Source organism: Mesoplodon mirus (assembly GCF_964341445.2).
Source record: "Mesoplodon mirus genome assembly, chromosome: 17".
In the NCBI taxonomy this organism is placed as follows: domain Eukaryota; kingdom Metazoa; phylum Chordata; class Mammalia; order Artiodactyla; family Ziphiidae; genus Mesoplodon; species Mesoplodon mirus.
In genome coordinates, this window is record NC_138993.1 from 70,119,223 (window position 1) to 70,146,482 (window position 27,260).

Genomic DNA, 27,260 nt, shown 5'->3' on the forward strand with positions numbered 1-27,260 from the left:
CCCGTTGGAGTCTCCGGCAAAGAGAGGCAGCCTCTACTCCAACGCAAGGTCTTGAACTTGACCCCTGATGTGATAACTCCCACGGGCACTCCCGCTTTTGAAAAGCAGCTGCTGGGCTCTTGGGCTCTCATGAAGGCCAGGGGACCCTCCTGCTGGATATTCCCATCTGAGGTGGGTAGACTTGAACTCAATGACTAGAAGGTGCGGAGAACCCAACAAGCCCTGCTTGTGGAGGTTTCAGCCCACCTGAGCCAGCAGCATCACAGCTGTCTGTGAAAATGTGGCCACCAGCTCTCTGAGGGAAATTTTATCTCCCGCCTCTTCCATGAAGCCAAGCTGCTGGCTCTAGGGGACCCTCAACTCACAAAGGGGCACAGCTGGGGAATTAATAAGAGACATGTATTCTTTCAATTAATTTAACCAATTGAATATATGGAAGAGAGAAGGAGAGAGAGGGAGAGAGAGAGAGCGACCCAGCTCATTGGACATCACTGGAAGTACCAGGGAGCCCATTTCATTTGTTTGTTTGTTTTTTTTAAGTATAGTTGATGTACAATGTTGTGTTAGTTTCTGCTGTACAGCAAAGCGATTCAGTTATACATGCATTATATATATATATATATATATATATATATATATATATATATATATATATATATACTTTTTCATATTCTTTTCCATTATGGTTTATCACAGGACATTGAATACAGTTCCCTGTGCTATACAGCAGGACCTTGTTGTTTACCCATTCTATATATAATAGTTTGCATCTGCTAACCCCGAACTCCCACCCCATCCCTGCCCCCAGACTTGGCAACCACAAGTCTGTTCCTTACATCTGTGAGTCTGTTTCGTAGCTAAGTTCATTTGTGTCATATTTTAGATTCCACATATAAGTGATATCATATGCTATTTGTTTTTCTCTTTCTGATTTACTTCACTTAGCATGATAATCTCTAGGTTCATCCATGTTGCTGCAAATGGCATTATTTCATTCTTTTTTTATGGCTGAGTGATATTCCATTGTATATGTGTACCACATCTTTATCCATTCATCTGTCAGTGGCTATTTAGGTTGCTTCCATGTCTTGGCTATTGTGAATAGTGCTGCTATGATCATAAGGGTGCATGTAGCTTTTTGAATTGTAGTTTTTTCTGAGGACACCAATTTCTTTTTTTTAAACATCTTTATTGGAGTATAATTGCTTTACAATGGTGTATTAGTTTCTGCTTTATAACAAAGTGAATCAGCTATACGTATACATAGATCCCCATATCTCCTCCCTCTTGCATCTCCCTCCCACCCTCCCTATTCCACCCCTCCAGGCGGTCACAAAGCATGTGACCTGTGCTCCCTGTGCTATGCGGCTGCTTCCCACTTGAGGACACCAATTCTTACTCTGAAAGTTGGCAATTAGAAGGAAAGGGTTATCTTACCTTTCAGGATAATCAAATAGCCCAACTGAAGAGTAACAGTTCTTATTTACAGAGGAATTCCAGCTAATACATATGAAAGAAATGATAGGAAAGTATCACTTAGCCACCCCTAATGAAATAATTGAATCAGGCAATAGTCATCAAAGGATAATATCACTTGACCAGTGATTGGTGGGGAGCTATGATGGAGAGATCGGGCTGTCACCACCCAAACCCTTTGATCAGTCTTAGCATCACTAAAAATAGCAACCAGACATTAGGTGCCTCCAGATGTAATGCAATATGAAGGACACAGCACCAGCTGTAACATATTCTTGCCAAAAAAAAAAAAAGTTAAACCTGAATCTAATCAAGTCTCTAGGGCAAACTAGAAGACATACAGGGGATAGAAAAGAAGTTAAATAAAATCACAGAGATGCGAAAAAACAAATCAGAATGTGGGACATTCTATAGGACAACTGGTCTGGCTTATTGAACAAGCCAATGGTGGAGGAGGGGGGAGGACTCAGTTTGATGAAAAGAACCTTAAAAAGCACAACCACCAAATGTAATGAGTGGACCCTGATTCCATCCTATTTTGAATAAACAATGTGTACAAATATTTTGAGATAATCAGGAGAACTTGATCATAAAATGGTTCTGAAGAATTATTGTTAATTTTATTACATGTGATAATAACATTGTGATTAAAGAAGAAAATGTTTGGGCCTCCCTGGTGGCGCAGTGGTTGAGAGTCCGCCTGCCGATGCAGGGGATACGGGTTCGTGCCCCGGTCTGGGAGGATCCCATATGCCGCGGAGCGGCTGGGCCCGTGAGCCATGGCCGCTGGGCCTGCGCATCCGGAGCCTGTGCTCCGCAACGGGAGAGGCCACAACAGTGAGAGGCCCGCATACCGCAAAAAGAAAAAAAAAAAAAAAGAAGAAAATGTTTTTATATTTTAGGGACAAATATGCTGGAGGGAAATGACATGTCTAGGATTCTCTTGAAAATACGTTAGCAAAGAAAAAGAAAACAGACATGCATAGTTGAAATACATGTGGAAAAATCTTGTTAACTGTTGAATCTGGGGAAATGGTATATAGGCATTCATGGCACTGTTCTCTGAAATTTGGGACATGTTTTATAATAAAATCATTTAAGGTCTTTTAGACAATAGATGAAATAATACAACAAAGTAGAAATTAGAAGCCATTAAAATGAGCAGAAAAGGAACAAAGTATCAAAAATTCACGGGATATGTAAAAAAATATTCACCAGAAAAATTGTAGCCTTAAATGTATTTATTATTTTTTTTAAAGTGTGACAAAAATAAAAAATAATTTAAAGCTTAGAAAGAGGTCCACTTCTACACATAGGTGAGATGGGACTGGATTTACCCACCTGCCTGAAACGACAAAAAACTAGGCAACATGTAGAAAACAGTGGTTGCCAAAATACTGAACATCAGGCAACAAAAGAAAGTGATCCCAGGGAAACAGAAAACAAGAGAGGTGAGCACTGTGATTAACCCGTTTTCCTGCATCAAGTTTCCAGGCCATAGAGAAGTGGGCATGAACCCAGGATTATGTTCCAGAACTATGGCTCCATAGTTTAGTAAAAAGTTAAACAAAGGTCTGACATAAAATCCAGCCATTCACTTAGGTGTTTACATAAATGAAATGAGGGGGTACATCTATACAAAGATCTGTACATGGATGCTCCCAGCAATTTTATTCACAGTAGCCAAAAGCTAGACATTAATGTTTAACAATAGGTGAATTGATACATTATGGTATATTCATACAATGAAACGAAGTACTACTTAGCAGTAAGAAGGAATGAGCAATTGATATACGCAACATCATGGATGAATCTCAAAATAATTATGTTATTTATATAAAATTCTACAAAATGCAAACTAATTATCGTGTCAGAAAGCAGACCAGTGGTTTCCTGCAGAATGAGGGTGGAGCGGGTGAAGAAAGGCAGGATGGAGAGATTTTTTTAAAAAGCACAAGGAAATTTTGTGGAGTGATGTATATGTTTATTATTTTGTTTGTGGTGGTGGTTTCATGGGTGTCAAATGTGTTGAACTTAGAAAATTGTACAACTGAAGAATATGTAGTTTACTGTGTTCAACTCTATCTCGATAAAGCTATTTAAACAATAACAATTAAATACCATTTAATATTCATTAGATGGAAAATTTTTTTAAAGATTGACAGTATCTAATCATTATGAGGTTGTAGAAGAAAAGACATGATCATATATTATGGTATATGAGTAGGGAATGGCATCGTGGAGGGTAATTTGTCAGAATTCTTCGAGATTTCACAGGTGCATTTATAAAGTGCTGTGAATGTAGGGAGCTCTCTGGGGAGATGGTGACCCAAACGCTTCTGTGCCCCCTTCCTCGCCCAACTACTTCTTTTGAGCAAAATAGCTGCTGGGCTTCCAGACTTCCATATTTTGCCAGGGGATCTGCCAGGATTCAGGTGCAGAGGACCTTGCTAGCTTCCTCCTCACTCTCTGCTGGGCTCACCCCCTACAAAGCAGAGCAGCTTCTGAACTAAAATATAAGAAATTTACCGAAGAAAAAGATTTGGAGCAGTGTTGAATGTCTCATTTGTCATTATTTGAGGCTGGGAGACAGTTAGATGGTATTTACAAACTGCTGCTAGAAATGGCTGTAATCCAAGATTCCCACATCCAGCTGAAGAACCATACATCCAGGTAGCAACAGAAACACCTACGTGGACATACGTGTTTTCAAAGATTGAAACATCAATATTTCATGTGATGAATATACTAGAGAAATCTGGTTACAATGAACAACAAGTAAATTAGAAAATCAACTTCAAGATGAAGTGGAGAGGAAATAGCTTTGAGCGATGACTCTAGTGATATATAGTTAAATCCAAATGGTTGATGGTAGATCGGGTTTCTAGAATTCTGTATAAATGTTAAGTAAGGAATCTTGCAAGAGAAAAGGTGTTCTGCAAAGGAAACCCTGTCAATAGGCTGGGAGTAAAATATCCAGTTCTCTTACCTAAACCTGGTACCCACAGGAAGCAAAACTGTCTAAAGATCTTATCTGAGAAGAGGAAAATAAGGGGAGCTAAAAGTAAGAAAGCATGAAAGGAATGACCTTGCCTTCAGCAAGAGGGTCCCCTGCTCTGCACCCATGTCTTGGTTGGCTCGGCTTTCTTCCGTAGAGAGCCCACCTTCCCAGGAAGGAGTGTGCTGAGTGTGTGACAGGGGAGGTGTCCACCCACCTTCTTTGGGACCGTGCTGTGTGTTCCTAGGATTCCACCCCATCCCAATGGTCCTGAGCCAACTCTCAGGGTCTGAATGTGTTCTTTTCCAAGTCTCTTCTCCAGAGAATGAACACACACGGTAGGACCCAGCAGTGGGCAAGGGACATCTGTGTGTGTGTGTGTTGGGGAAGGTTGATGGAACTTGCATGCGTGTGCTGCTGTGTTCACACCCGCAAACGTGATGTCCTTCCTTGTGAGAATGGGCCAAGTTGGGAAGGAAGTGGGGAGGGCTGTGGGCCAGAGTCCTGAGCCAAGATTACCCCTCCTGCACTGTCGTTATGAAGATTTAGTTGTCACCTTGAAGGATGGATAGAACACGTTTTATATAAGGGCTTGTTAGTTATTGATAAATTTTGCGTATTTAGACAAATGGTATGTGGGTCTCCCTTTGCATTCTTGCCCTGGGCCCTGTAAATGTCGGGGCAGCCTTGTATGTGCAAACGTTGAGCCATGAATTCAGAGAAGAAAGAGATGAGGACGGGCTGGTGGGAGCTGTCAAGAAAAGCTTCATGAGAATTCACTGCCAATCATGGTATTTTAGGCTAGGAGACAGCTGAGATTATGCCAGCTAAAACGTCGGGTATCTTTTATTTAGGCTCACATAGGGGAAACCATTAACCTAGTACAGCGCTCTTATTTTACAATAGAAAACCCAGGGAGGTTGGGCAGATAGTAACAGAGCTGGACCTGACCCCATGGTCTCCTGGCAGGAAATTCTGTGCCTCTCCACTTTCCTGTTTGCTTCAGCTGGCCGGTTGGGGAAGAGTAGCAGCTTTGGAAAAACAGGAGTGCGGAGAAGTTCAAGGAGGGGCAGAGAGGAGACCAAAGCTTCCGAAAGGGGGACCAAAGAGTGCCTCCCCTCTGTGTCTGGAAACACAGCCTAAAGTAGCTGCCTTTGAAATCTCATACCCGATCTTAAAGGGAATATGAATTGTGTATCCTGCTCTCTAATGAGGCTTTGCAATTAGACTGGGGGTGGAACTCAAATGTTGCCCCTTAATTGTTGACTTTGGCCAAGTTATCGAAACTTTGAACCTCAGTTTCCACATCTGTAAAATGGGAGTAATAACGCCAGGGTCCACGTGAAAAGTAAATGTTATGATGTGTATCAAGCGTGCCTGGTGCTTGATCAGTGTTGGCTGATGAGCTCCCCCGGCCCCGGGGGGGGGGGAACAGCACTTCCCTAAAGAAATGGTCAGTCACGATCTGGTCACATGGCTCTGCATTGTGCATCAGGACGGTATTATTCGCTGTTTAGAATGTATATTGAAATGTATTTACTCCTTTGGGAAAATGATATGGCAGCAACAGATGAGTTTTGAAGAACTGATGACATGTTAACTTAGAATGAACACAGGGTAATGCTGAGTCCTGATAAATTTACTGTGCAGCAGCTCACAATCAGTTGAGATTCTTGGATGAAGGGCAAGCTTTCCTTTCCAGAGTTCCAGTCTATTTTTGTCAGCAAGGAGAGGTGATATGGCTTATTTTGTAATAACTCTTTTTTTTTTTTTTTCTTTTCTTTTTGCGGTATGCGGGCCTCTCACTGTTGTGGCCTCTCCCGTTGCGGAGCACAGGCTCCGGATGCGCAGGCCCAGCGGCCATGGCTCACGGGCCCAGCCGCTCCGCGGCATATGGGATCCTCCCAGACCGGGGCACGAACCCGTATCCCCTGCATCGGCAGGCGGACTCTCAACCACTGCGCCACCAGGGAGGCCCTGTAATAACTCTTGTAATCCTATGATGATATGCATGTTCTAAATCTACTAATGAGTTGGCTAAGATGCAGTACTATGCTTCTCTGGATATTTAGGGGGAATGTCTATCTGAGTTGCCAGGAAAGCCATGGAATTGTTTATATGTTGTCCAGAGGAATCAGGAATATATCTTTGACAGTTTTTTTTAACTAGCAAACATCTTAAATATGAAATTTATGTCTTAAAATGAAATTAGTAAAACTATAGGCATTTGGTAGTATGTTCTCCCTGCAGGAGACTATGAATTTTAGAAGAAATGGAATGTTAAATTGTATAAAGCTATCACTGTTGCTGCAAGTAATATAATTGCTTCCCCCCATCTCCCTCTCCCTCTGGATTGTTTTTTGATCCATTTCATGCATTTTGTCTACACCCCACCCCATACCTCAGACAACCACCAATCTGTCCTCTACATCCATGAGTCTGGGTTTTTTGTTTCTTGTCTTTTTGCTTGTTTTTAGATTCCACCTATAAGATCATATGATCATATCTTTTTCTGTCTGACTTCTTTCACTTATTATAATGCCCTCAAAGTCCATCCATGTTGTCACAAATGGCAAGATTTCATTCTTTCTTTTAATGGCTGAAAAAAAAAATATATCAATCACATCCTTTTTACCCATTTTATCCATCAATGGACATTGAGGTTGTTTCTGTCTTGGCTATCGTCAATAATACTGCAACGACCATAGGGGTACATATATCTTTTTGAATTAGTGTTTTCATTTTCTTTGGATAAGTACCCAGAAGTGGAATTGTTGGACCATATGGTGGATCTATTTTTAAGTTTTTGAGGGACGTCCATACTGTCTTTCATAGTGGCTGCACCAGTTTACATTCCCATCAATAATGCACAAGGGTTCCCTTTTCTCCGAATCCTTGCCAAAACTCGTTATTTCTTGTCTTTTTAAAAATTGAAGTATTGTTGACTTACAATATTGTACTAGTTTCAGGTGTACAGCAAAGTGATTCCGTTAGATTTTTGGCTATTGAGTTGTATGAGTTTTTTATACATTTTGCATATTAATCCCTTACCAGATATGTGATTTGCAAATATTTTCTCCCATTAAGTAGGTCTGCCTTTTTTGTTGATGGTTTCCTTTTCTGTGCAGAAACTTTTTTTTTTTTTTTTTTTTGCGGTACGCGGGCCTCTCACTGCTGTGGCCTCTCCCATTGCGGAGCACAGGCTCCGGACACACAGGCTCAGTGGCCATGGCTCACGGGCCCAGCCGCTCCACGGCATGTGGGATCTTCTCGGACCGGGGCACGAACCCGTGTCCCCTGCATCGGCAGGTGGACTCTCAACCACTGCGCCACCAGGGAAGCCCATGTGCAGAAACTTTTTGATGCAGTCCTCCCCCTTCTCCTCCTCTTTCTTCTTCTTCTTCTTCTTCCTGTTTTCCTCTTGTTTTGCTTTTGGTGTCAAATCCAAAAAATCATCAAGATTGATGTCAAGGAGATTACCATCTATGTTTTCTTCTAGGAGTTTTATGGTTTCAGGTCTTACATTCAAGTTTTTAATAAATTTTGAGTTATTTTTTGTGTATGGTATAAGATAGTGGTCCAGTTTCATTCTTTTGCATGTGGCTGTCCAGTCTTCTCAACAGTATTTATTGAAGAAACTGCCTTCTCCCCTTTGTATATTCTTGCCTCCTTTGTTGTAGATTAATTGACCACATATGCATGGATTTAATTCTGTGCTATTCTGCTCCATTGATCTATGTGTCTGTTTTTATGCCAATACCATATGTTTTGATTACTATGGCTTTGAAGTATAGTTTGAAATCAGGGAGCTTGATGACTCCAGCTTTGTTCTTTCTGAAGAGTGCTTTGGCTATTTGGGGTCTTTTGTGGTTTCATACAAATGTTAGAATTGTTTTTCTAGTTCTGTGAAAAATGCCATTGGAATTTTGACAGGGATTGCATTGACTCTGTAGATTGATTTGGGTAGTATGAACATTTTAACCATATTAATTCTTCCAATCCATGAGCATGGATATCTTTTCATCTATTTGTGTCTTGTTCAATTTCTTCCATTAATGTCCTATAGTTTTCAGTGAACAGATCTTTCATGTCCTTGGTTAAATTCATTCCTAGGTATTTTATTCTTTTTGATGCAATTGTAAATGGAATTGTTTTCTAAATTTCTCCTTCTGATAGTTCATTATTAGTGTATAGAAACACAACAGATTTTTGTATATTGATTTTGTATCCTGTAACTTGACTGAATTCACTCTAGGTCCATCTTGCTCTCCCTGGCACAATACTTGGCAATGAATATTTCTAAAAAATCCTACTAGTTGCTATTATTGAATGATAGTACAAGGGACAATAATCTGGACACTAGAAGTGCATACCATTCAAGATAACAGCTGGATGTTATCCAAGTAGCACCTGGGGAAGCCAGTATAGAATATTTTAGTGAAATAATGGAAGGCTTTTAGAATGTGTGTCTGGTAGATACTCTCATTTTACCACTCTTGTCATTCAATTAATTCAACAAATATTTGGGAAAAGAGAATTCTGAGAAGGGGAATAACTAGAGCAAGGACCCTGAGTGGAGGCATACCTAGTATATTCAAGGGACAGAAAGGAGGCCTGTGTGGCTAGAATGTAGTCAACGGAAGAGAAATATAAGATGAGCTTGGAAGGTTAGTAAAGAGCCAGATCACATAGCGCCTTGGAGGCTGTTGTATGGACTTTGATTTTTTTTCTTTGAGTAAAACGGGGCTTCACTGGAAGGTATTGAATAGCAGAGAGTGCTTTCAATATCTTTCTTTGTTTTTCTTTTTTTAAACAACTTTTTCCCTATGTAATTATTTAAAATATTTTTAAATTTATTTTTGGCTGCATCAGGTCTTAGCTGCAGCACACAGGATCTTTCATTGTGGCGCGTGGGCCTCTCTCTAGTTGTGGCGTGTGGGCTCTGTAGCTGCAGCCCACGGGCTCTATAGTTGTGGTGTATGGGCTCAGTAGTTGATCTGGTGTATGGACTCAGTAGTTGATCTTTCATTGCAGCACATGGGCTCTTCGTTGGGGTATGCGGGCTTCTCTCTAGTTGTGGCACACCATCTCCAGAGTGTGTGGGCTTAGTTGCCCTGTGGTGTGTGGGATCTTAATTCCCCAATCAGGGATTGAGCCCACATCCCCTGTAATTGCAAGGCAGATTCTTAACCACTGGACCACCAGGGAAGTCCCTTCTTTGTTTATATTTTAAAAAATTTTATGGTGATGTATCTTGGCATGAATTTCTCTGGGTTTATCCTGTTTGGGAGTTTCTCACTGATTCTTTTGTCATTTCCATTTTCTGCTACTGAGCGCATTCAATGAGCCTTTTATTTCATTTTCCAGCTTGAAAATTTTCAATTGATTCTTCCTTTTACCCTGTATTTCTTTTCTGTGTCTTTATTATTTTTTTTTCATTTGCTTCACGAGTGTTCATAATTGCTCATTGGAGTATTTTTTATGATGACTGCTTTAAAATCTTACACAGGTTCTTGTCTTTTCTCACCGAGGTGAGATGAGATGTTCCTGGTTCTTGGTGTGATGAGTATTATTTGAAGATATTCTGGACTTTTTTCTAGTTCCACTTTAAATCTTCTAATTGGCCAGCTAGTTACCTTATTTGGTGGAAGTCTGGGCACCACCCTCAGGCTCTATGGACACTTTACCCCTGGGCTGGTAGGATGGAGGCCATGTGTCAGCTCATAGACAGGGAACAGTCCACACTGGCACTGTTCCAGGTGGAGAGAGGAAAGGGTGTGATATATTTGTGGTATTTGGAATAGAGCAGGTATTGTGAAAAAGGTTCTGTACTGCTCAGCTTCCCATTCCCTGGTCCTTTGGGTACAGAGACCAGTCTTTTCTTGGGGGTTTTATTTCGCCTGCTCCGTTTGTTAGCGTTTCTGGGCGGTCCCAAACCTACCCCCTGTGGCCACGTGGAATTGGTTTAAATTGTGAGGGAAACACAGCGACATCTGTTGGACACAGCGTGAACTACTAGCTCAAGGGACTTCACAATCATTCAATGGTGCTACATTCCTTTCCATTATGTAAATTCTTTGTGAAGCTGAGGTTTTTAGCTGTTGCGAAAAGAAAAGCAAGTACTGCACAACAATCAACATGAAGTGTCCAATCTGATTCCCAAAGTCTGAAACGTTGTGCAGGGTCCAACAGGTATACACATCCAACTAGTAAGTGTGGTTATTTAAGAATGAAATAAAAATATTTTTTTCTTTTGATTTATATCGCTTTTTTTTCCAAGCAACTCCTAAGTGGTTAAGATATAAATCATAATTAAGTTGTTTGGACCTACGCTACTTAATATGCAGACTTGTTGGCTTATTTATTTTGCCCTAGGAGTGTAATGAAAAAAACCAGAGGCACTGAAAGCCCTGAGAAAGTTTGGTAACCTCTGACTCAAGGATGAATTCCTGCTGCCTTCTCTATTTCTTCCAAGTAATGCGTCAGGCCTTGCAGGGGTGTAGTTGTGTGCAGGAGAACTAGGAAATTCTCAGACCTAAATGTACATCTTGCTTATGACAAACTCTGCCCTCCCAAGTTCCCTCATTACCTCAAAACACAAGCCTAAATCTCTCTCCCTAGTTTTAACGGCTCATGGCTACACTATCACCATCTGTTGTAACTTGGGTCTTTAAAGCCAAGAGGAAACACATGCCTTGGTTCTTCCAGAGTCTTGTGTGTCTAAAAGAAGGCAGGCCATGTGGGTCACCAGATTTGGCTTGGGGGTTCATCATTTTGCCAATACTCATTCCAAATGGGTAATTTTTGACAGATGGCTTAGGACAAATAATTTTGGCCTCAGAACTGCTTTTGTTTTCTCCAGCAAAGATACCAGGAAGATATGCATGTGTGTTGGGGAAATTAGATGCCCCAGGCTGTGTTTGTGTACGTATGTCACAGCGCTTTGCGAAGACTGTCTCTTCTTGACCTGTTAACTGTGAGCTTCCCAAGTTGAGATTGTGCTTTGTTAGGTCCGGCACCCAGGACAAGGCCTGGCACATGGCAGGGACTGAATAAATGTTTGTTGCTAGCATATGGAAATTAATTAATGAATGTAATCTGATTTGCATAAGCAGATGTACCATAAAGGCTAAAGAAGCTTGAGCTTCAGGGCCCCAAAGATTTGTGAGAGTGAAACATTTTAACTCCAATTAGTTAAAAGTATTCTTGCTTTCCACTTTGATTTACACTTTGTCACATCTGACTTCGTGTTTGGGGGTTTAGGCTCAGGGGAAGTTGAGTCAGTATGCATTTAGTTTGGGTTTAGTGGGCTACATGTTTATGTGACTGACATTCACTTTTGTCTATAACTATGCTGGCCATCCTGGTATAGAGATAAGTTCTAGGAATCCTTCTGCCCACTGGGAAGGACACATCCCCGGTTGGGACTTGAGGGTGCAAGGCTGTATAGCTTCCTACAGTGCCCAGAGCAGGAGGAATATGGATCATAGAGGAGAAATAAGACTTGGAAGATTTGGATAGGAAACTGGAAAAGTCTTCCATGCATCAGGTGTGTAAAATTGTAAGCTATAAATCATTCTCTACAACACCTGGTCAAAAAGGACGTTCTTTTCCAAAAGGAAGATAATCAAAAGAGCAGATGCATTCACTATACTTTCTTTTTTAATGAGGATTCCATGACATAGAGTTTATGATATTTGTTTCTGGAGTACATACCTATACTAGTACCACAGACAGCAAGGACATCTGTGGGCAAAGTAACAAATTTATGCATCTCAGCTTGTCAGCTTGCACCTTACAGTACTTTCTGCATCCTGTTCGGATGAAGTCTGGTTGTTCCAGATGAAATGGTGTGCTAAATGGTCACTGAGTCAGCAAATGTGCTTGAACTTTCTAAATTGTTAATAATAAACAAGAAGTGTTGATCAACCCCCAGAAGACTGGTTTACTTTTGATCTCTATAGGAAAAATTGTATTACAAAATTGTTGTTTTATGAAGAGGTGATCAAAGAGCACGCAGCCAAAAAAAAAGAAGTAGGAAAAAAGTGTACTAAGCAGTTAATAACAAGTATAAAAAGCAGTTATTTTTTTTTTTGGACTCATGATGGTTTTAGTTTGATCAGCTTTATACAATTTGAAATGTGTATTGATTTCTCCCTCTAAATAAATATTCCCTTTCATATCTAATTTGGTATTCAAAATTTTGTAATATTTTTCAAATAGATTGACAAATAGACATTTGATGTCTCAGTGCAAGTTCTTCACGATACGAGAACTAGTCACTTAATCCCTCCCTACCATTTATGGTAAGAAATTTTGCTATTTCAGCTATAACAGCTCTAAGTATACAACAGCTCTATATAACATATAACTATATAACAGCCCTATAGAACATGTAACTATAGAACAGCTCTATACAGCAGATATATAATAGCCCTATAGCTGTGACAGCTCTAATTTGCATTGCCAGAAGTGACAGGCAGTCTTCTGAAACACTACATTTTACTCTAAATGGTGCACACTGTGTAATCTATTTAAAGACCTTTTAAGGAACAAGTAGGAATTCAAAGTTAAATAATCTCAATCTGAAATGGGGACACTATCAGCAAAATGCAGGTTGTGGGAAACTCTACAGAACAAACAACCTGGTTTCTTCAATTTGAAAAAATTGTAAAAAAAAAAAAAAGCAATGGAATAGGAACTATTAGAAAATGACATTCATGAGATAGTTGGAAATCATCTGACTGAATATTTGATATTACGTAATTATTGTTACTTCTTAGATATGAGATGGTTGTTAAAAATAGTTATCTTGTAGAGATATGTAAAATATTTTTAGATAAAATTATATACCTGTAATTTGCTTCAAAATACTAATGGAGAAGTAGATGAGGCAGGTATAACTATAGGTTAAAGTTTAAGGGCTGAGTGAGGGGCACATAGAGGTACATTATACTATTGTCTTTTTTGTGTGTGTATGCTCAAAATTCTCTATAATAAAAAGTAATAAAATACTCAATTGGATTGTCAAACCCAACAGACATGACTCAGATGCAAAGACCATCATACGGATGACAGAATCTAGTGTGTGGTTGTAGTGCATGTCTTAGGGAGTTAAAGCCTTGATAAATGTCAAGAAGTGAAATAATTTCATTGTTTCTATTATTAAAATTAAAAGTTGTGTGTAAGTTGTATACAATTAGATACTTTCCTTGGTAAAAAAAAAATTGGAAATTTTTATAGTTTTGTATTTTGTTAAGCATGCCCAAATATTCCACACATAGGAAATATGTGTTTTAAAGAGATCAAGTAGCATTTATAATAGAGGAATCATTTTTATCCTAGCATGAATATAATGGTGATATGAAAAATATAATAAAATATAATAAAATGATTAACATTATGGAATTTTTATGAGGCAACAAAGTTTTTTTTTCCAAATGAGACCAATATTTTATTTGCATACAAGAAATAAGCCAGTACAAAATACATTAAAAAAAATTCACTTGGCGCTAAAAATCCCACCACCACCCCACCCCCAATCTCACACATCTGGGTTCTTCTCCTGGCAGCCCCTGGGTCAACTCAGCTTTTCTGGGCCTCCTGCAAGAGGCTGGGAGCAGGGGGCGGGGTCAGCAGTCCTGAGGGCAAAGGTGAGGGTGCACTGCTGGTAGTGCTCCAGATCACACTCCATCTCTCAATCACCTCTGTCTACAGGTGGACCTGCTCCATCCCCCACCAGGGCCCTCACAACCCAGGGCAGGTAGTAATAGGAGGGCAGGTAGTTCAGGTGCACTGAGAGGTGTCTCCCTTCACCTGGCAGTGCTGTGGGGCGGCTCCCTGCCCCTCCCAGAGGATGCAGTGGCAGGTGCTCTGTGCCGAGGTCCCCAAGCGCCTTGACGCCCTAGCCATGGCAGGTGGTGAGCAGGTACGGGTCACAGAGCTGCTGTGGGTTCCATTTGTGGTTGGGGACAAGGACAAAGCCGTCAGAGGAACATGGGTCCTCAAAACCAGTACTTATCCCTGTATCTTGTGACATTTGACATTGTTGAACCCTCGCTGCTACTTGAAACTGTCTCTCTTCAGTATCTATGTCCTCCTACCTTTCAGGGTACTCTCAATCTCATGTAAGGGCTACAATTCCTCCGACTCACCCTTCAGTCATGGGCGGGGGGGCGTGGGGAGGGTGGGAAGGGGGCTTCGGCATCCGCGGGCTTCTCCTCTGGGGATTATAAGGAGGTAGCACAAACTGAGGGGAGATCTCACGCATGGCTGGACCAAACCAGAAATCATCTGCTTTCCCACCCATCCCTCCCAGAACTGTGCAAATCTACTGTAGAAATAAAAGGTATCAGTTTAGAAAACACTTCATGAGGAAACCATTTGACTTTATATGATTTTATTTTTCAATAAATATCAGAAGAGCGACCAGCTTTCCCCTCGAGATGCATCTTGATATGGTAACATCATTTTTGATGAACAAGGCTGAAGGACCCTAACAGCGACCCCAGCAGCTTTTTGGATGAACTCCATATGTTGCAAGAACTTGAAATCTTGGCCATCAGGGGGATTCTGAAGTTCTTCGTCCTTAAAGTGTTGGGGGGAATAGTCCAGAGAATGGTTTGGGGTATAATCTCCAGCGAGTCTGATGGTATACAGGCATAAAAAAATGGCTGGTTTTGTTCTCTTTCAGAATGGAAGCTGATATCCTCTTGAGGAGGTTTTGGTGCTGACTTATGTTTGCTTGGGAAATAATCTGATCTTTCTGATTCACAATCCCGTACTTTCTCCTTTCTTGTGCATTTCTCTTTACTCTGTGTATAACTGTCATCACATTCCCAAGGAGTGTTGTTCTTTCTAGATAAATCCAATTTGGCCTTCTTCCGTCCTTTGCTTTCCAAATGCCTGTGAGGTTTGCCTTGGCTTTTTGCAAGATGTAATTTAGTATCTGATTCCATTAAGGGGACTAAATAATAACGTTTTCCACTCCTTGTAGTCTTCAAAAGCTTCTCTTTGCTGAACGGAACAGAAGATGATACAGACAAAACCTCTACAGTATTTAAGGAACTGTGACACCACGAGTCAGGACGTCGCATTTTGGAAGATGACCTATATTTCCTGCTTTTGTGAGATACATAAGAAGTTGGTGTCATTTTGGAGGATGACCTATGTTTCCTGCTTTTGTGAGATTCATAAGAAGTTGGTGTCATTTTGGAGGATGACCTATGTTTCCTGCTTTTGTGGGATTTGTAAGAAGGTGGTGTCACAAATGAGGAATGTTTTTGACAGCCCCTAATATGATGGGAACCTGAATCTTCACTGTAAAGTGGTTTCAAATCAGTTTTGATTTTTTTCTTCTTGTAGAGATTTTCCACGGGCATGTCTTTCTGTAATTCAAACAGAATATTCTGTGATTTCCAACTTAAATTAGGGTTGGCATCTAAAAACACACATTCTTCACTCTCATGTACATCAAGAGCTGAGCATTCCTCCAAGTTATCTGAACTCTCAATATTTGTCTGACCATCAGTAAAATCTTCAAAATTCTGAATTGAATGGGAATCAACTAAATCCTGAGTCTTTTCCTGAGTCTTTAAATCAACAGATTCACATGTATTTGTTTCTTGAAACCATACATGACATCGCTTATCTTCTTCTGGAGTCACATGAGATTTTAACTTTGAAAGAGCCATGGTATCTTTCTGCACTGTGTTGTGTTGATCAGGGTCAGAGGCACACACCTGAGTGGGCTCCAAGAAATTTCTGACTAAGGATGAGTTTTCATGGAAACTTTGCTTTTTGAAAGAGATATGTTCTTCTAATGGTCTTGTATCAATGGAAAGACCACCACTTTCTCCACTATTGTCTAGTTTTTTACGTATTGCAACTGTCTGTAATTTAAGAATATGTTTGGGAAGTGCCTTTGGCTTAGGGAACGTACTTTTGACTGGAGAGCCCAGGAGAAAACGAAGGTATTTGTGTTGTAAATCAAGATCTATTTGATGAAGAGATTTTTCCTCAAAAGGTAACAAAACTCTGTTTTTTCGTTTTGGTACTTTGACACCAGAATGAATACATTTAGATAAAGCTTTCTTTCCATCCTGAGCCCTGGCCATTGTGTAAGATTCTCCTACAATTCTGGGAAAGGCTTTCATTTGAATCTCCAGTGTTTTCATAGAAGAGTGTATGAGAAGTTTGTTTTTTTCTCCTACTGAATAGTTTTGGAGAATATGAGGCAATGTCATCTCTCTAGCAGAAGTCAAAGGAGATGTTCCAATTTCTACCTCTTTCATACTCTTTAACTTTGTAATGATCTTTTCACTGCCCCTTGAAACATTAACAATCAGTGACTTCATACAGCTGACAGGAGGTGAGTCTTTTTGGTATTTGTGCTTTAGGTTAAATTCTATGGTATCAATCCCTCTCAGAGACAAAAAGAACATTTTTTTATGTCTTGGATAGAGCTTCCAACTGTTACGTTTTGAAATAGCCAGTTTTTGATAAAAGTTGAACTTTTGGAAGGGTTGTTTTACCACCTCTGGTATCAAATTCAGTTTTATTTCAGGTGCTTTTGACTCTAAATGATTAGTGGGCTTGAATTTTTCTTTGCAAGTAAATTTTTCTAAAATAGGTTTTGGCTGCAATTTGGGATGTATTGTCATGGATGTTGCATCTGGACCCCCTGCCAAATGTCGTGACTTCCAATCATCAGTCTTACTGTCTTTTACTTTTTCCAGTATATTAGGAAAAAATTTGTCTCGAATCATATTTTTTACCTGGGATTCAATGACATTTTTAATTGCTTCATAAAGAGGAAGTATATTTTCTGCACTTGGACTATCTGCCACTATTTTTATTTCATTACTTTTAACTTGGTGTGGTACGGGCACAGTTCCTGGAGAAGTTTTTTGTTGCTGGACCTTTTGTATGGCTGTGTCCTGCACAGGTCCACTGTGATCCCTATGCTTGGGTGGCGAGGCACACTCCATGGTATCAAATAGTTGAGTCTCATCTTGTGGTTCTTCTACCCATGGAGGAAAACTATTCATATTTAGGGTAATTTTTATGTGAGTTTCCACATTTTCCTTTGGAGCTTCAGACATGAATGGACACTCTGTAGGTGTCTGAATGGGTTTTGGTGCCTTCTCTTGCTTGATCATAAGCAAGTCAGGTTCTTTTACGATCCTTGAGATATCGCCTGGAACAACACTTTCTTTTGTTTGTGGAGCTAAAATTTTATATATTTCACGGCCAAGGTTTGCTTCTGATTTGACACTAGGAAGTTTGTGCATTTGTTGTTCATCCACCATGAAAGGCTGGGAATCCTGTGCAACTGTCTTTGTAAAATTCTGGTCCCCTTCTTTTACAGTGCTTGAGCTGCCCCTCTTCACAGTTTCACTAGCATTTGGTGATTTCTTCTGGAATTTTGAAAGATGGGTTCTCTTTGCTCTTTCTAGGTTTGTCTCAGATTTTACTGTTTCTTTAGTCTGAGACAGACTCATCATGGAAATAGGAAGACTTCTGACAAGTATTCCTGAGGCATCTTCTCTCCACAAAGCTCTTTTCTTTGGTTTGTTAAAGTTATACTCTAATTTCTTTCGATTGCTTGGAGGACCATGTCCCGTATTGCCTAGAATCTGTAGAACTGGATGCTTTGGGGTTTTCATATTTAAATATTTGGGGCTCAATTCTCTTTTCAAGTCTGCTATTGTTAATCTGCCTTTCTGGCCTCCAAATTTGGGAGAAAGAGGAATATCGGCGTAAAATGAATTGAGAACATGTTTTTGAAACATTTTTTGTAGCTGGATGTTTTGTTTTGCACCAGACACTTCTCGTTCCTTTTTATGTTTTTGCTTGATTAGGCAGCTGTTTGCCATATGAGTGATTACCTGAGTCTTAATTTGAGGTTTCTCTGCCTTTATAGATGCAGTGTTCAGGTTTACTGTATTGCTTGTGTCCATTTTTATTGTCTTCTTCTCCAGATTAACAACGGTGGGTTTGTGCATTTCTATTTTGTCCTCTTCCAGATGGACAGCTATATTTGTGTCTATTTTTAATATCTTTTTTTGTAACCTTTTTTGCACCAGATTTCTAGTAGAGCTTGTGTCAGTTTCGTTTTTTTCCTCCAGATCTCCAGATTGAAGTGCAAAAGTCCAACAGGAGGAAATAGACTTCTGAAGTGACTCTAGACTGTGTTCCTCTTGTTCTGGAACAAGCAATGTCTGCTCCCTGTTCCCTCTTTGGGCATCAAACTCTGTAATATCCATGTGTATTCCTGGTAGTATTTGTATTCCGGGGTACACTGTAGTTTGCTTGTGCATATCTATTTCCAGTGGTGTCTTCTGCTTTACATTTTGAAGTGGAATCTTCAGAGAAAGGCTAGAATCCACCCTGGTCTTCTGTCCACTCCCAGACTGCACCAAAACTTGCTTTTTCATGACAACTTCTTTTTCTATATTTTGGGGGTCATTTGACTCTGTGATATTAATTTTCTCAAGTGATTCCTTTGTCTGTGGTGCTAACACTTTGGGAGAGGACATTTCACTTATTTTTTCATTATTTCGTCTGTCTTCCTCTGGCCTATCAAATTTACATGACTCTGCAGATCCTGGAGGTGCTTTTGATAAAGTTCCTTGTTGGTAGGCACCTTGCTCTGAAGCAGAAAATCCTCCTGAACTGACAGGGGAGCCAAGTGTGGCATATATGTCCTTGGATAGTTTCCTTAAAAGTGAAACTAAAACCTGAGGACTTATTTTATGGTTTAAGTTATTCATTATTTCCATTTCTTTCTTCAGATTTTCGATTTTAGTTAGATCCATCGTGGGGAAGGAAAGAACCATAGTAAAAGTTTCTGGTTTGTATTTTTCTCGCTGAGCCTCTGGCCCTGAAAAGAAACATTCCAGCCTTTTCCCACTTGTAATGGTACCAAATCCTGTGAAATAAAAGTCCTCATGCTGTGAATTTAAAAGTAACTGACTCAAATCTCCTTCAGATTTGACTCGTGGAGGTTCTTTCCTTCGCTGTACACTGATCATGAAGTTTGAGGTCCACTCTTGCGTGGCCTCTTCTGGCACCGAGTGTTCTGCATTTTTAACAATTTCACTCTCACCAGCAGCTGACTCTCTAATTGCTGTTTTCTGGGTATCTGATGATTCCTGGAGATTCTGCTGTGGACGAGAGGATCCCATGATTCCTGGTGCATCTTTGTCTATTTTGCTCCCTGACTCTAGAAAAAGAGGTGCTGATGGGATGGAAAGAAAAGTTCTTGTCAGAACCATACATGGTTCATCTTTACCTTTGTGCACTTTTTCCCCTGGCCCTTTAATAACATTCAACACAAATTCCTTTGTACTAAGGACATGTGGTATTGGTGAAATCGTTGCCTCTTTGTGATGTGTCCTGAGCCTACCTACTTTTTTCACATCATACTTTTTTCCTTTCTCTGACATATGTTGTTTTCTTTTTATTACATCACTACCAATTCCCTTTGTATCTGGTCTCTTCTTTGCATCTGATAATGCTGAAAGCATTTGTGAAAGTAGAGACGGTTTTTAAATTCCAAGCCTTCCTTCATCTACTTGTGTACCTTTATCCAATTCCAGCTTAGCTGGAGGTTTGGAATCATAAATGTTTCTTACCCCTGTACTGGGTGGTTTACCTTGACCTTGACTTTCCTGTTTCTTTTGCTCTATCCCCCCAATGTTCAGATGTAATTCTGTTCTGTGGAGCATATATGAAGAAGGTGACTTCTTGGACTTCAAAGTTATATCTTTGGTGTCCATCGCACCTCTCCTATCTACCGTTTTTTCTCTTTCCCTCTCTTCTTTCTCAGGCATAGGTTGTTTCTCGTTTTGAACATCTTTCAGGGTACCACCACTAATTGAATATGTATGTACTATTTGCCCTGCATTTGACATTCTGGGCAAAACAGACCTTTTAAGTGCTAGCATTTCATTGTTGACTTGTATTTCTTTATCTATTTTGAGGGCAGGGAGAGATGGTGATGAAGTAGAACATTTCTTCAGGTTTTGACCAACTTTCGTGGTATCAACACTGATTGAATCTGTATGTACTATTTCCCCTGCATGTGATATTCTCAGCAAAACAGACCTTTTAAGTGTTAGCATTTCATTATTGACTTGTACTTCTTTATCCAATTTGAGGGCAGGGAGAGATGGTGATGAAGTAGAAGATTTGGTCAGAACCATACCTGGTCCATCTTTACCTTCCTGCATCTCCTTTTCATGATGTTTTGGGGACATGAGGTTTCCTCTTTCTACTCTATCCTCTTCTTTGTTCTGGGGCAAATGTTGTTTTTCTTTTGGGGGACTGATGACAGTATCATTAGCCTTTGGCTCTGCATGTACCACTTCCTCAGGACCTGATGATTTCTGGAAGTTTACTGGGGGAAAAGAGGGTCCTGATAACACTGGCATGCCCTCTTCTGTGATGCTGGTGTTTCTGTCAAGGTGAAGAGGAGAAGACTTAGAAGTGCAAGTCTCAGTCAGTGTTGCATCACCTGGCTCCCGTTTATCTTCCTGAACCTTCCCTTCTTGCCCTTTAGTTTTTCACTGAAGGTCCCTTAGATTGTATGTAAGTAAAATAGGTGATTCCTTTGCTTCCAAATCCATATTATTGTGGTCCACTCTACTATTCATATCCACATATTTATCTCTCTCCTTCTCTTCTTTGTGTAGCATGTGTTCTTTTAATTTTTTTACATCTTTTGTAAGTTGTCCCTCATTGGTTTCAGCATATTCTGATGATTCCTTGGACTGTGCTTGTGGGAGAGGCAATTTTGTAATTCTTATCATGTACCCCCCCTTTCCTTCTGTTGTATCAGATTTAAGATATGGTAGAGCCAGTAAAGAAGTATAAGTGTTTTTCAATTTTGTGACTAGTTCACTGTCCTCTCGCTGTACCTTTCTCTTTTGCTTTTTAATTTTCCACTTCAATTCTTTGGTATCACGTATATGTGAAAGTGGTAATTCCTTTGCGTTCTGATGCATAGGTATCAGGAACACTTTGTCTTGAGTATCTGTTTTGAGTCTAACTTCCTCTTTTAACATATAACCATCACATGACCTAGTATCTGCTTTTTCACTTGGGAGCACTTTGTCTTCAATACCTGTTTTGAGTCTATCTTTGTCATTTAACAAATAACCATCAAATGACTTAGCATCTGCTTTCTTGCTTGGATTGAATGGATCATAAATCTTCAGTGGTGAAAAACAGGATTGTATTATTCTTTCTGTGTGTTCCTTTTCATTCCTGCTAGTGTCCCATTTCAGGTAAGATGGAGAAAGTAAGGAGGCACGAGTGTCCCTCAGAACCATTTCTGGCTCACCTTTGCTGTCCTGCACTTCCTTCCCTTGCCCTTTGACATTCAAAGGTAGTCTGTTTCTACTGAGTAGATGTGTAAGTGGGGATGTATGGGCTTCCAAAGTTATTATTTTGGGGTATATTCTATCTTTCTTGTCTTTTGTTTTTACTCTGACCTCTGTCTCTCTATATGGCATATGTCCATTAGTTTTTATTATTCCATTACATGAGCTAATACCTTGACTGGAATCTGGATATCTGGCTTTCCCTGCACCTGATGACTCAGGGAGCTGAAATGGTGAAGGAGAGAATCCTGCAACTGCAGGCAAGTCTTCGTCTCCTTTGGTTCCTGCATCCAATCTATGGTGAGATGGAGAAGGCGAGGAAGGAGGAGTTTTTGTTGGAGCCACATCAAGGTCTTCTGTTCTTCCCTGCCCCTGTTCTACTCTCTCCTCAATGCTCGGCCATGGTTCCTTTCTCCTACTCAGAGCACCGTGCTCAGCAACAGTGAACACATGAGGAGGGGATGATGTCTTTGCCTTGAAATCTGTGCCACTGGTGCACACTGAGCCGCTCATGGCTGCTGTTTGTACTCTGTCCTTTTCTTTCGGTGGTGGATGTTGTTTTTCTTTGTTTCTGTGGCTATCAGTTGACTCTGGAGGTGCTATCTGCACTGAAGGCAATGAATCTTGGAGCTCAGGGGGTGGCACATAATTCCTTATGATTCCTGGAACACCTTCTTCTTCTGTTGCTGTGTCAAATTTAAGATGAACTGAAGAAGTGACAAAAGAACAAATTTTGCTCAGAAGCACAACTGTGTCCCTTCTACCTTCCTGCCCCCTTTTCACTTGCTCTTTGATGTTCCCTTGCATTTTCTTTGCTTTGAGTATATGGAAAAGGGGTGATTTCTTTGCCTTCAAAGCTAAACACTTGGGATGCATTAGGTCTCTCACAAAAATATTTGCTTTATCCTCTTCTTTCTGTGTCATGTATTTTGTTCTTTTCAAACCACTTGAGATATCATTCACAGGTGACAGTGTGTATTTTAATTTCTCTGCATTTGATGATTCCCTGTGCCATGAGAATGGAATACCAGGTTTTATTACTCCTTGCTTCTCTTTCTTGCCTTCTATAACTTTGCTTAATGTAAATTGAGGTAGACAAGGTTCTTTCAGAACCTCATCTAGTTCACTTCTTCTTTCGTGTACATGTCCCAAGTCTTCTCTTCTGTTTGTCTGTACTTCTCTAATTTGGGGGCTAGACCTGCCAGGGGTATTGGGTACATGTCGTAATACCTTTGCCCTGGAAGTTGTCTCTTTGGAGTACATTATATATTTCGTATTTACTATTTTTCCTCTATCCTCTCCCTTCTGGGGCGTATATTCGTTTGCTGCTTGTACATCACTTGTGATATCACCCTTGATGAACTCTTTATTTTCTTTTTTCACTACGTCTGATGATTTCTGGTGTGATGGTTCTGGAAGAGAGTAACTTGTTACTTCAGATCTGTAGTCTTCCTCTTTTATTCTTGTATCCAATTTAAAAGAAGTAGCAGGTATGGAAGTACATGTCAAAATCACACTTGGCTCACCCTGAATTCTTTGTATCTTTTTCTTTTGTTCTTTGATGTCCAACTGGATTTCCTGTGAACTTGGTGATTTCTTTTTCTCCAAAGGTAGGAGTTTTGCCATTTTTACTCTTCCCTCTTCTTCCTGCATTATATGTTCTTTGGCTTTTTTTACACTGTTTGAGTTATCACCATAAACAGACTTTTTGTGTGCTATGTTTCCTGTATCTGATGAATCCTGGAGTTTTGGTTGTAGAAAAGAGGATCTTGTTTTTCTTAGCATGATTGCTTCTCCTTTCCTTCTTGTGTCCACTTCACAGTAAGGCAGAGAAGAGATGGAAACACAAGATTTTCTCTGAATCCCAACTCGTTCATCTTTATCTTCCTGCATCTTTTCCTCTTTTTTTTTTGATGTTCAACTGTAATTCCCATGCAATTGGAGACTGGTTCACCTCCAAAGCTATTCTTTTGGGATTCCTTGTCTCTTCCAAAGCCATTTCCACTTTATCTTCATTCTCCTGTGACATACATTTTGATCTTTCTATGCTGCTTAAAATATCATCAGTTGGCTCCCCACATATTATCACTGCATCTGACAATCCCTGGAGGGTCAATGGTGGAAGGGAGAACCCTGACACTCCTCGCATGTATGCCTCTTCTTTCACTGCAGGACCCCATTCCAGGTGAGGTGAAGACAGAATGGAAACACAGGGCTTATTCTGAACTACAACTAGATCACTCTTATCTTCCTGCATCATTTTCTCTTGTTCTTTATTGTTCCACTGTGGTTCGTTTCCATGCAGTGTATGTGTAAAAAGTTTTTTCTTTCTTTTAAAAGGGGCACATTTGCAGCCCCTTATATCTTTCATGTATACTATATTGTCTTCATCTTCCTTCTTTTTCTGGGGCAAACGTTGATTTGATTCTATTATGTTGCTTAAACTGTCTCTATTAATTGACTCTGCAAATGATGTTTTCCTGATATTTGATGATGCCTGGAGGTTTAGTGGTGGAAGGCAGTTCCATGGTGTTCCTGACTTATCTCTTTCTCCTTTTCTTCTTGAATTCAAATTAGGATGTGATAGAGATGGTAAGGAAGTAAACAGGTTTGTCAGTTTCACACCTGATTTACCTTTACCTGTCTGCACATTGCTCTCTTGTTTTATAAAGTTCAACAGCCCTGGCAATTCCTTTTCATTGAGTATACGTGACAGTGATGATTTCTTTGCTTTCAAGATAACGTTGGGATCCATTATTCCTTTCATATTGACTTTTCTTCTTTCCTTCTTCTTTTTCTGTGATACAGCTTGTTTTATTCTTTTTACATTATTTGAGATAATCTCATCAACTGTCTTTTTATTCAATTTGAGGTAAGGTAAAGAAGGGATGAACTCATATATATTTGTCAAAATCAAATCGGGTTTGACCTTTCTATGTTTTATATTTACCATTTTCTCTTTTATGCTCCACTGCAGTTCTGTTCTATTGCCTGGGCTACCACCATCAGTGGTATTAAATATATTTGAAAATACCAATTTCTCCAAAGTTCTTTGGGGGTGTATTATGCTTTTCTTAACCCCTTGCTTTAAGTCATTCTTCTGTCTTTTATTTTCAGGCAAAAGAGGCATATGGATAGAAAGAGAATGTGAAAATAATCCAGGTAAACACACCTCTTTTTGCACCTTTTTTTTATACGCTTTATGTAATTGCACATTCTTTCTAACTCTTAGCTTGGGGGAGCTAACATTTGATATTGAATCAATTACCTGCGCCCCATCCAGTGATTTCTCTCCTTTCGGCAATGAGACATTCTGATATTTTACAGTTTTAGTGAATGATTCTAAAGGCAGCCTTGTATTTTGTTTTGTTGTTTGCCTTGGAGGAATCGAGGGTACAGTCCATTCCAGGCCATACTCACATCCGGAATTTAGTTGATCTTTAGAAATCAAGTCTAATCCTTTTGTCCTGCTTGACACACTACCTACTTCCGATAATGCTTCCTTTGTTGGAGGTGTTAAATGTGGCAGCAGCCAGGGATCATTTTGAGGGTAAGACGTATGCTCCAGAAGATTCTCAGAGGGAGTCAGCAAGTGCTGCTGGCTTTGTTCTATACTGGGTAAGTTTTGTCTTTCTTCACTTCTTTGAATATATCCAACAATAACACCCATTCCTTTCAATGCTTCCTTAGCGTGTGGAGGTGAATATTCACAGTTCATCCTATTTGTGCCATCTAGTTTTACTTCTTGCACTGGGGTATCAGTTTGACGTAGACCTGCTTGGGGGTGAGATGCAGACTTTCGAAGAGCCTCATAAGTACATTTCTCTTGCTGCTCTCCCTTTCCTGTAATAAGCAAACCAATTCCTTCTGCAGTTGGAGTGTAATCCACTGTGCTAACTACTTCTTCCAATGCCTTCTTTTCACACAGCATCTTACTTTGAAATATATCTCTCGAAGAGTCATAAGCAAGATTTGGACAAATATGTTGTATACAGTCTGGTTGCTCTTCTCTTCCTGCAATAGGCAAGCCAATTCCTTCTGTATTTGAAGTGTGGTATGTTGGACTATCGACTTCCTTTAATGCTTTTGTTACCCTTAGCAATTTAATCTGAAGTATATTAATCAAAGAATGAGAAACAGATGTTGCAAGAGCGTTGCATGTATTTTCTTGTTGATGTTCTTTTCTTCCTCCAATATGCAAATTAGTTCCTTCTGAGCATGGAGGTTGATCCACTGGAATATCTGCTTTGTTTGATGCTTTCTCTACCACTGGGCTCAAAACTGTTGGACTGATTCCTTTGGCTGAGACTTCTTTCTTTCGCTTTCCAATACGGAGTTGATGCAATATGCAAGAGGAAACTGATTCCAGAAGATGCTCTTTCTTCTGGTTAGAACTATTTTGTTGCTTTTCCCTCCGTTTTTTTGAAAACTTTATTTTCTGTCCATTTGATTTTGACAGAATATCCATTAACTTTGGTTTCTCTTTTCTCCGTGGATTTACATTTGAAACGATAGGGATGTTAACATTTTCTTTCCCTGTTGCATTTCTTACCCCTTTTACATGAAGAGGCTCCTCACTGGGACAAGATAACGAATCCAGAATCCGTTCAGGAGCGTGATCTGGTTTCATTTCTCCTTTCTGCACTGCAGACATATATCGCTGGACCTCTACATTTGTACAAAGAAATGTCTGTCCTTTTGAACCCTGTAAGATATCAGTTTCTCTTAATCCTTCTCTTCCCAATAGATGTGAAATATTTTTTCTGTCAATGTACGTACCTTCCTCAGAGACCTTTACTGTATTTTCCAAATGAGGAGTTTCCATAATGGGATACAAAGTATGCTCCAGGTGTGTCCTTGAAATACTTCCTTGTTTCAGCAGTTTCTGCTCCTTGCAAGTCTTCTGTTGAGAAGCATCCAACTCTGGAAGAAACATATTCTGTCCTTTTGAACTTAAGGAAATGTCCGTTTTCTTGGATACTTCTCTCCACTGTGGAGTTGGAAATGGATGTTGGGTCATGTCTCCATCTCCCTCCTTTACTCCTGGTGTGATAAGGAATTTGTGTTTTGTGTGTAACCTAATTCTTGAGATGTCAAACATAGTGCAGTTGGTTTCCCTCTTTTGTGAATGTCGATCAGGATATACTTCTCTTTTCAAATCTACTGTGAATTTGACATCGTCAGGCTCTTTCTTCAGTGGCTGGCTCATCACGAATCAGCATTTACATTGTGGGAGAACGTCTGGTGAAGCAATTTGGTACTTTTCTTCTTGCTCTCTAATATATTGTTTCAGTGTTTTAATATTTCTTGATTTAGCACTCTTAGCAATGGACTGTGAAAATGCTATTTGTCTTCCGTTTAGCGCTTTCTCCAGCTTTGGCTCTGGAGGAATGTGTATC

The 27,260-nt window shown here is 39.9% G+C and overlaps 2 protein-coding genes across 2 annotated transcripts in view; both read right to left on the reverse strand.

Annotated features, from left to right (window-relative positions):
- The window catches only part of METTL21C (methyltransferase 21C, AARS1 lysine), a gene marked incomplete at both ends in the record, with an annotated part of 37,883 nt that extends 23,100 nt beyond the window's left edge, over positions 1–14,783 (reverse strand). The window contains one exon of the mRNA XM_082602141.1: positions 14,629–14,783. Within this exon, the coding sequence (XP_082458267.1) occupies positions 14,629–14,783 (155 nt within the window). The remainder of the gene's footprint in view (positions 1–14,628) is intronic.
- A 98-nt stretch (positions 14,784–14,881) lies between these two features.
- The window catches only part of CCDC168 (coiled-coil domain containing 168), a gene marked incomplete at its 5' end in the record, with an annotated part of 38,437 nt that continues 26,058 nt past the window's right edge, over positions 14,882–27,260 (reverse strand). The window contains 4 exon segments of the mRNA XM_082602142.1: positions 14,882–20,025; positions 20,029–21,032; positions 22,035–23,757; positions 23,759–27,061. Coding sequence (XP_082458268.1) covers positions 14,941–20,025; positions 20,029–21,032; positions 22,035–23,757; positions 23,759–27,061 — 11,115 coding nt within the window. The 3' untranslated portion in view covers positions 14,882–14,940.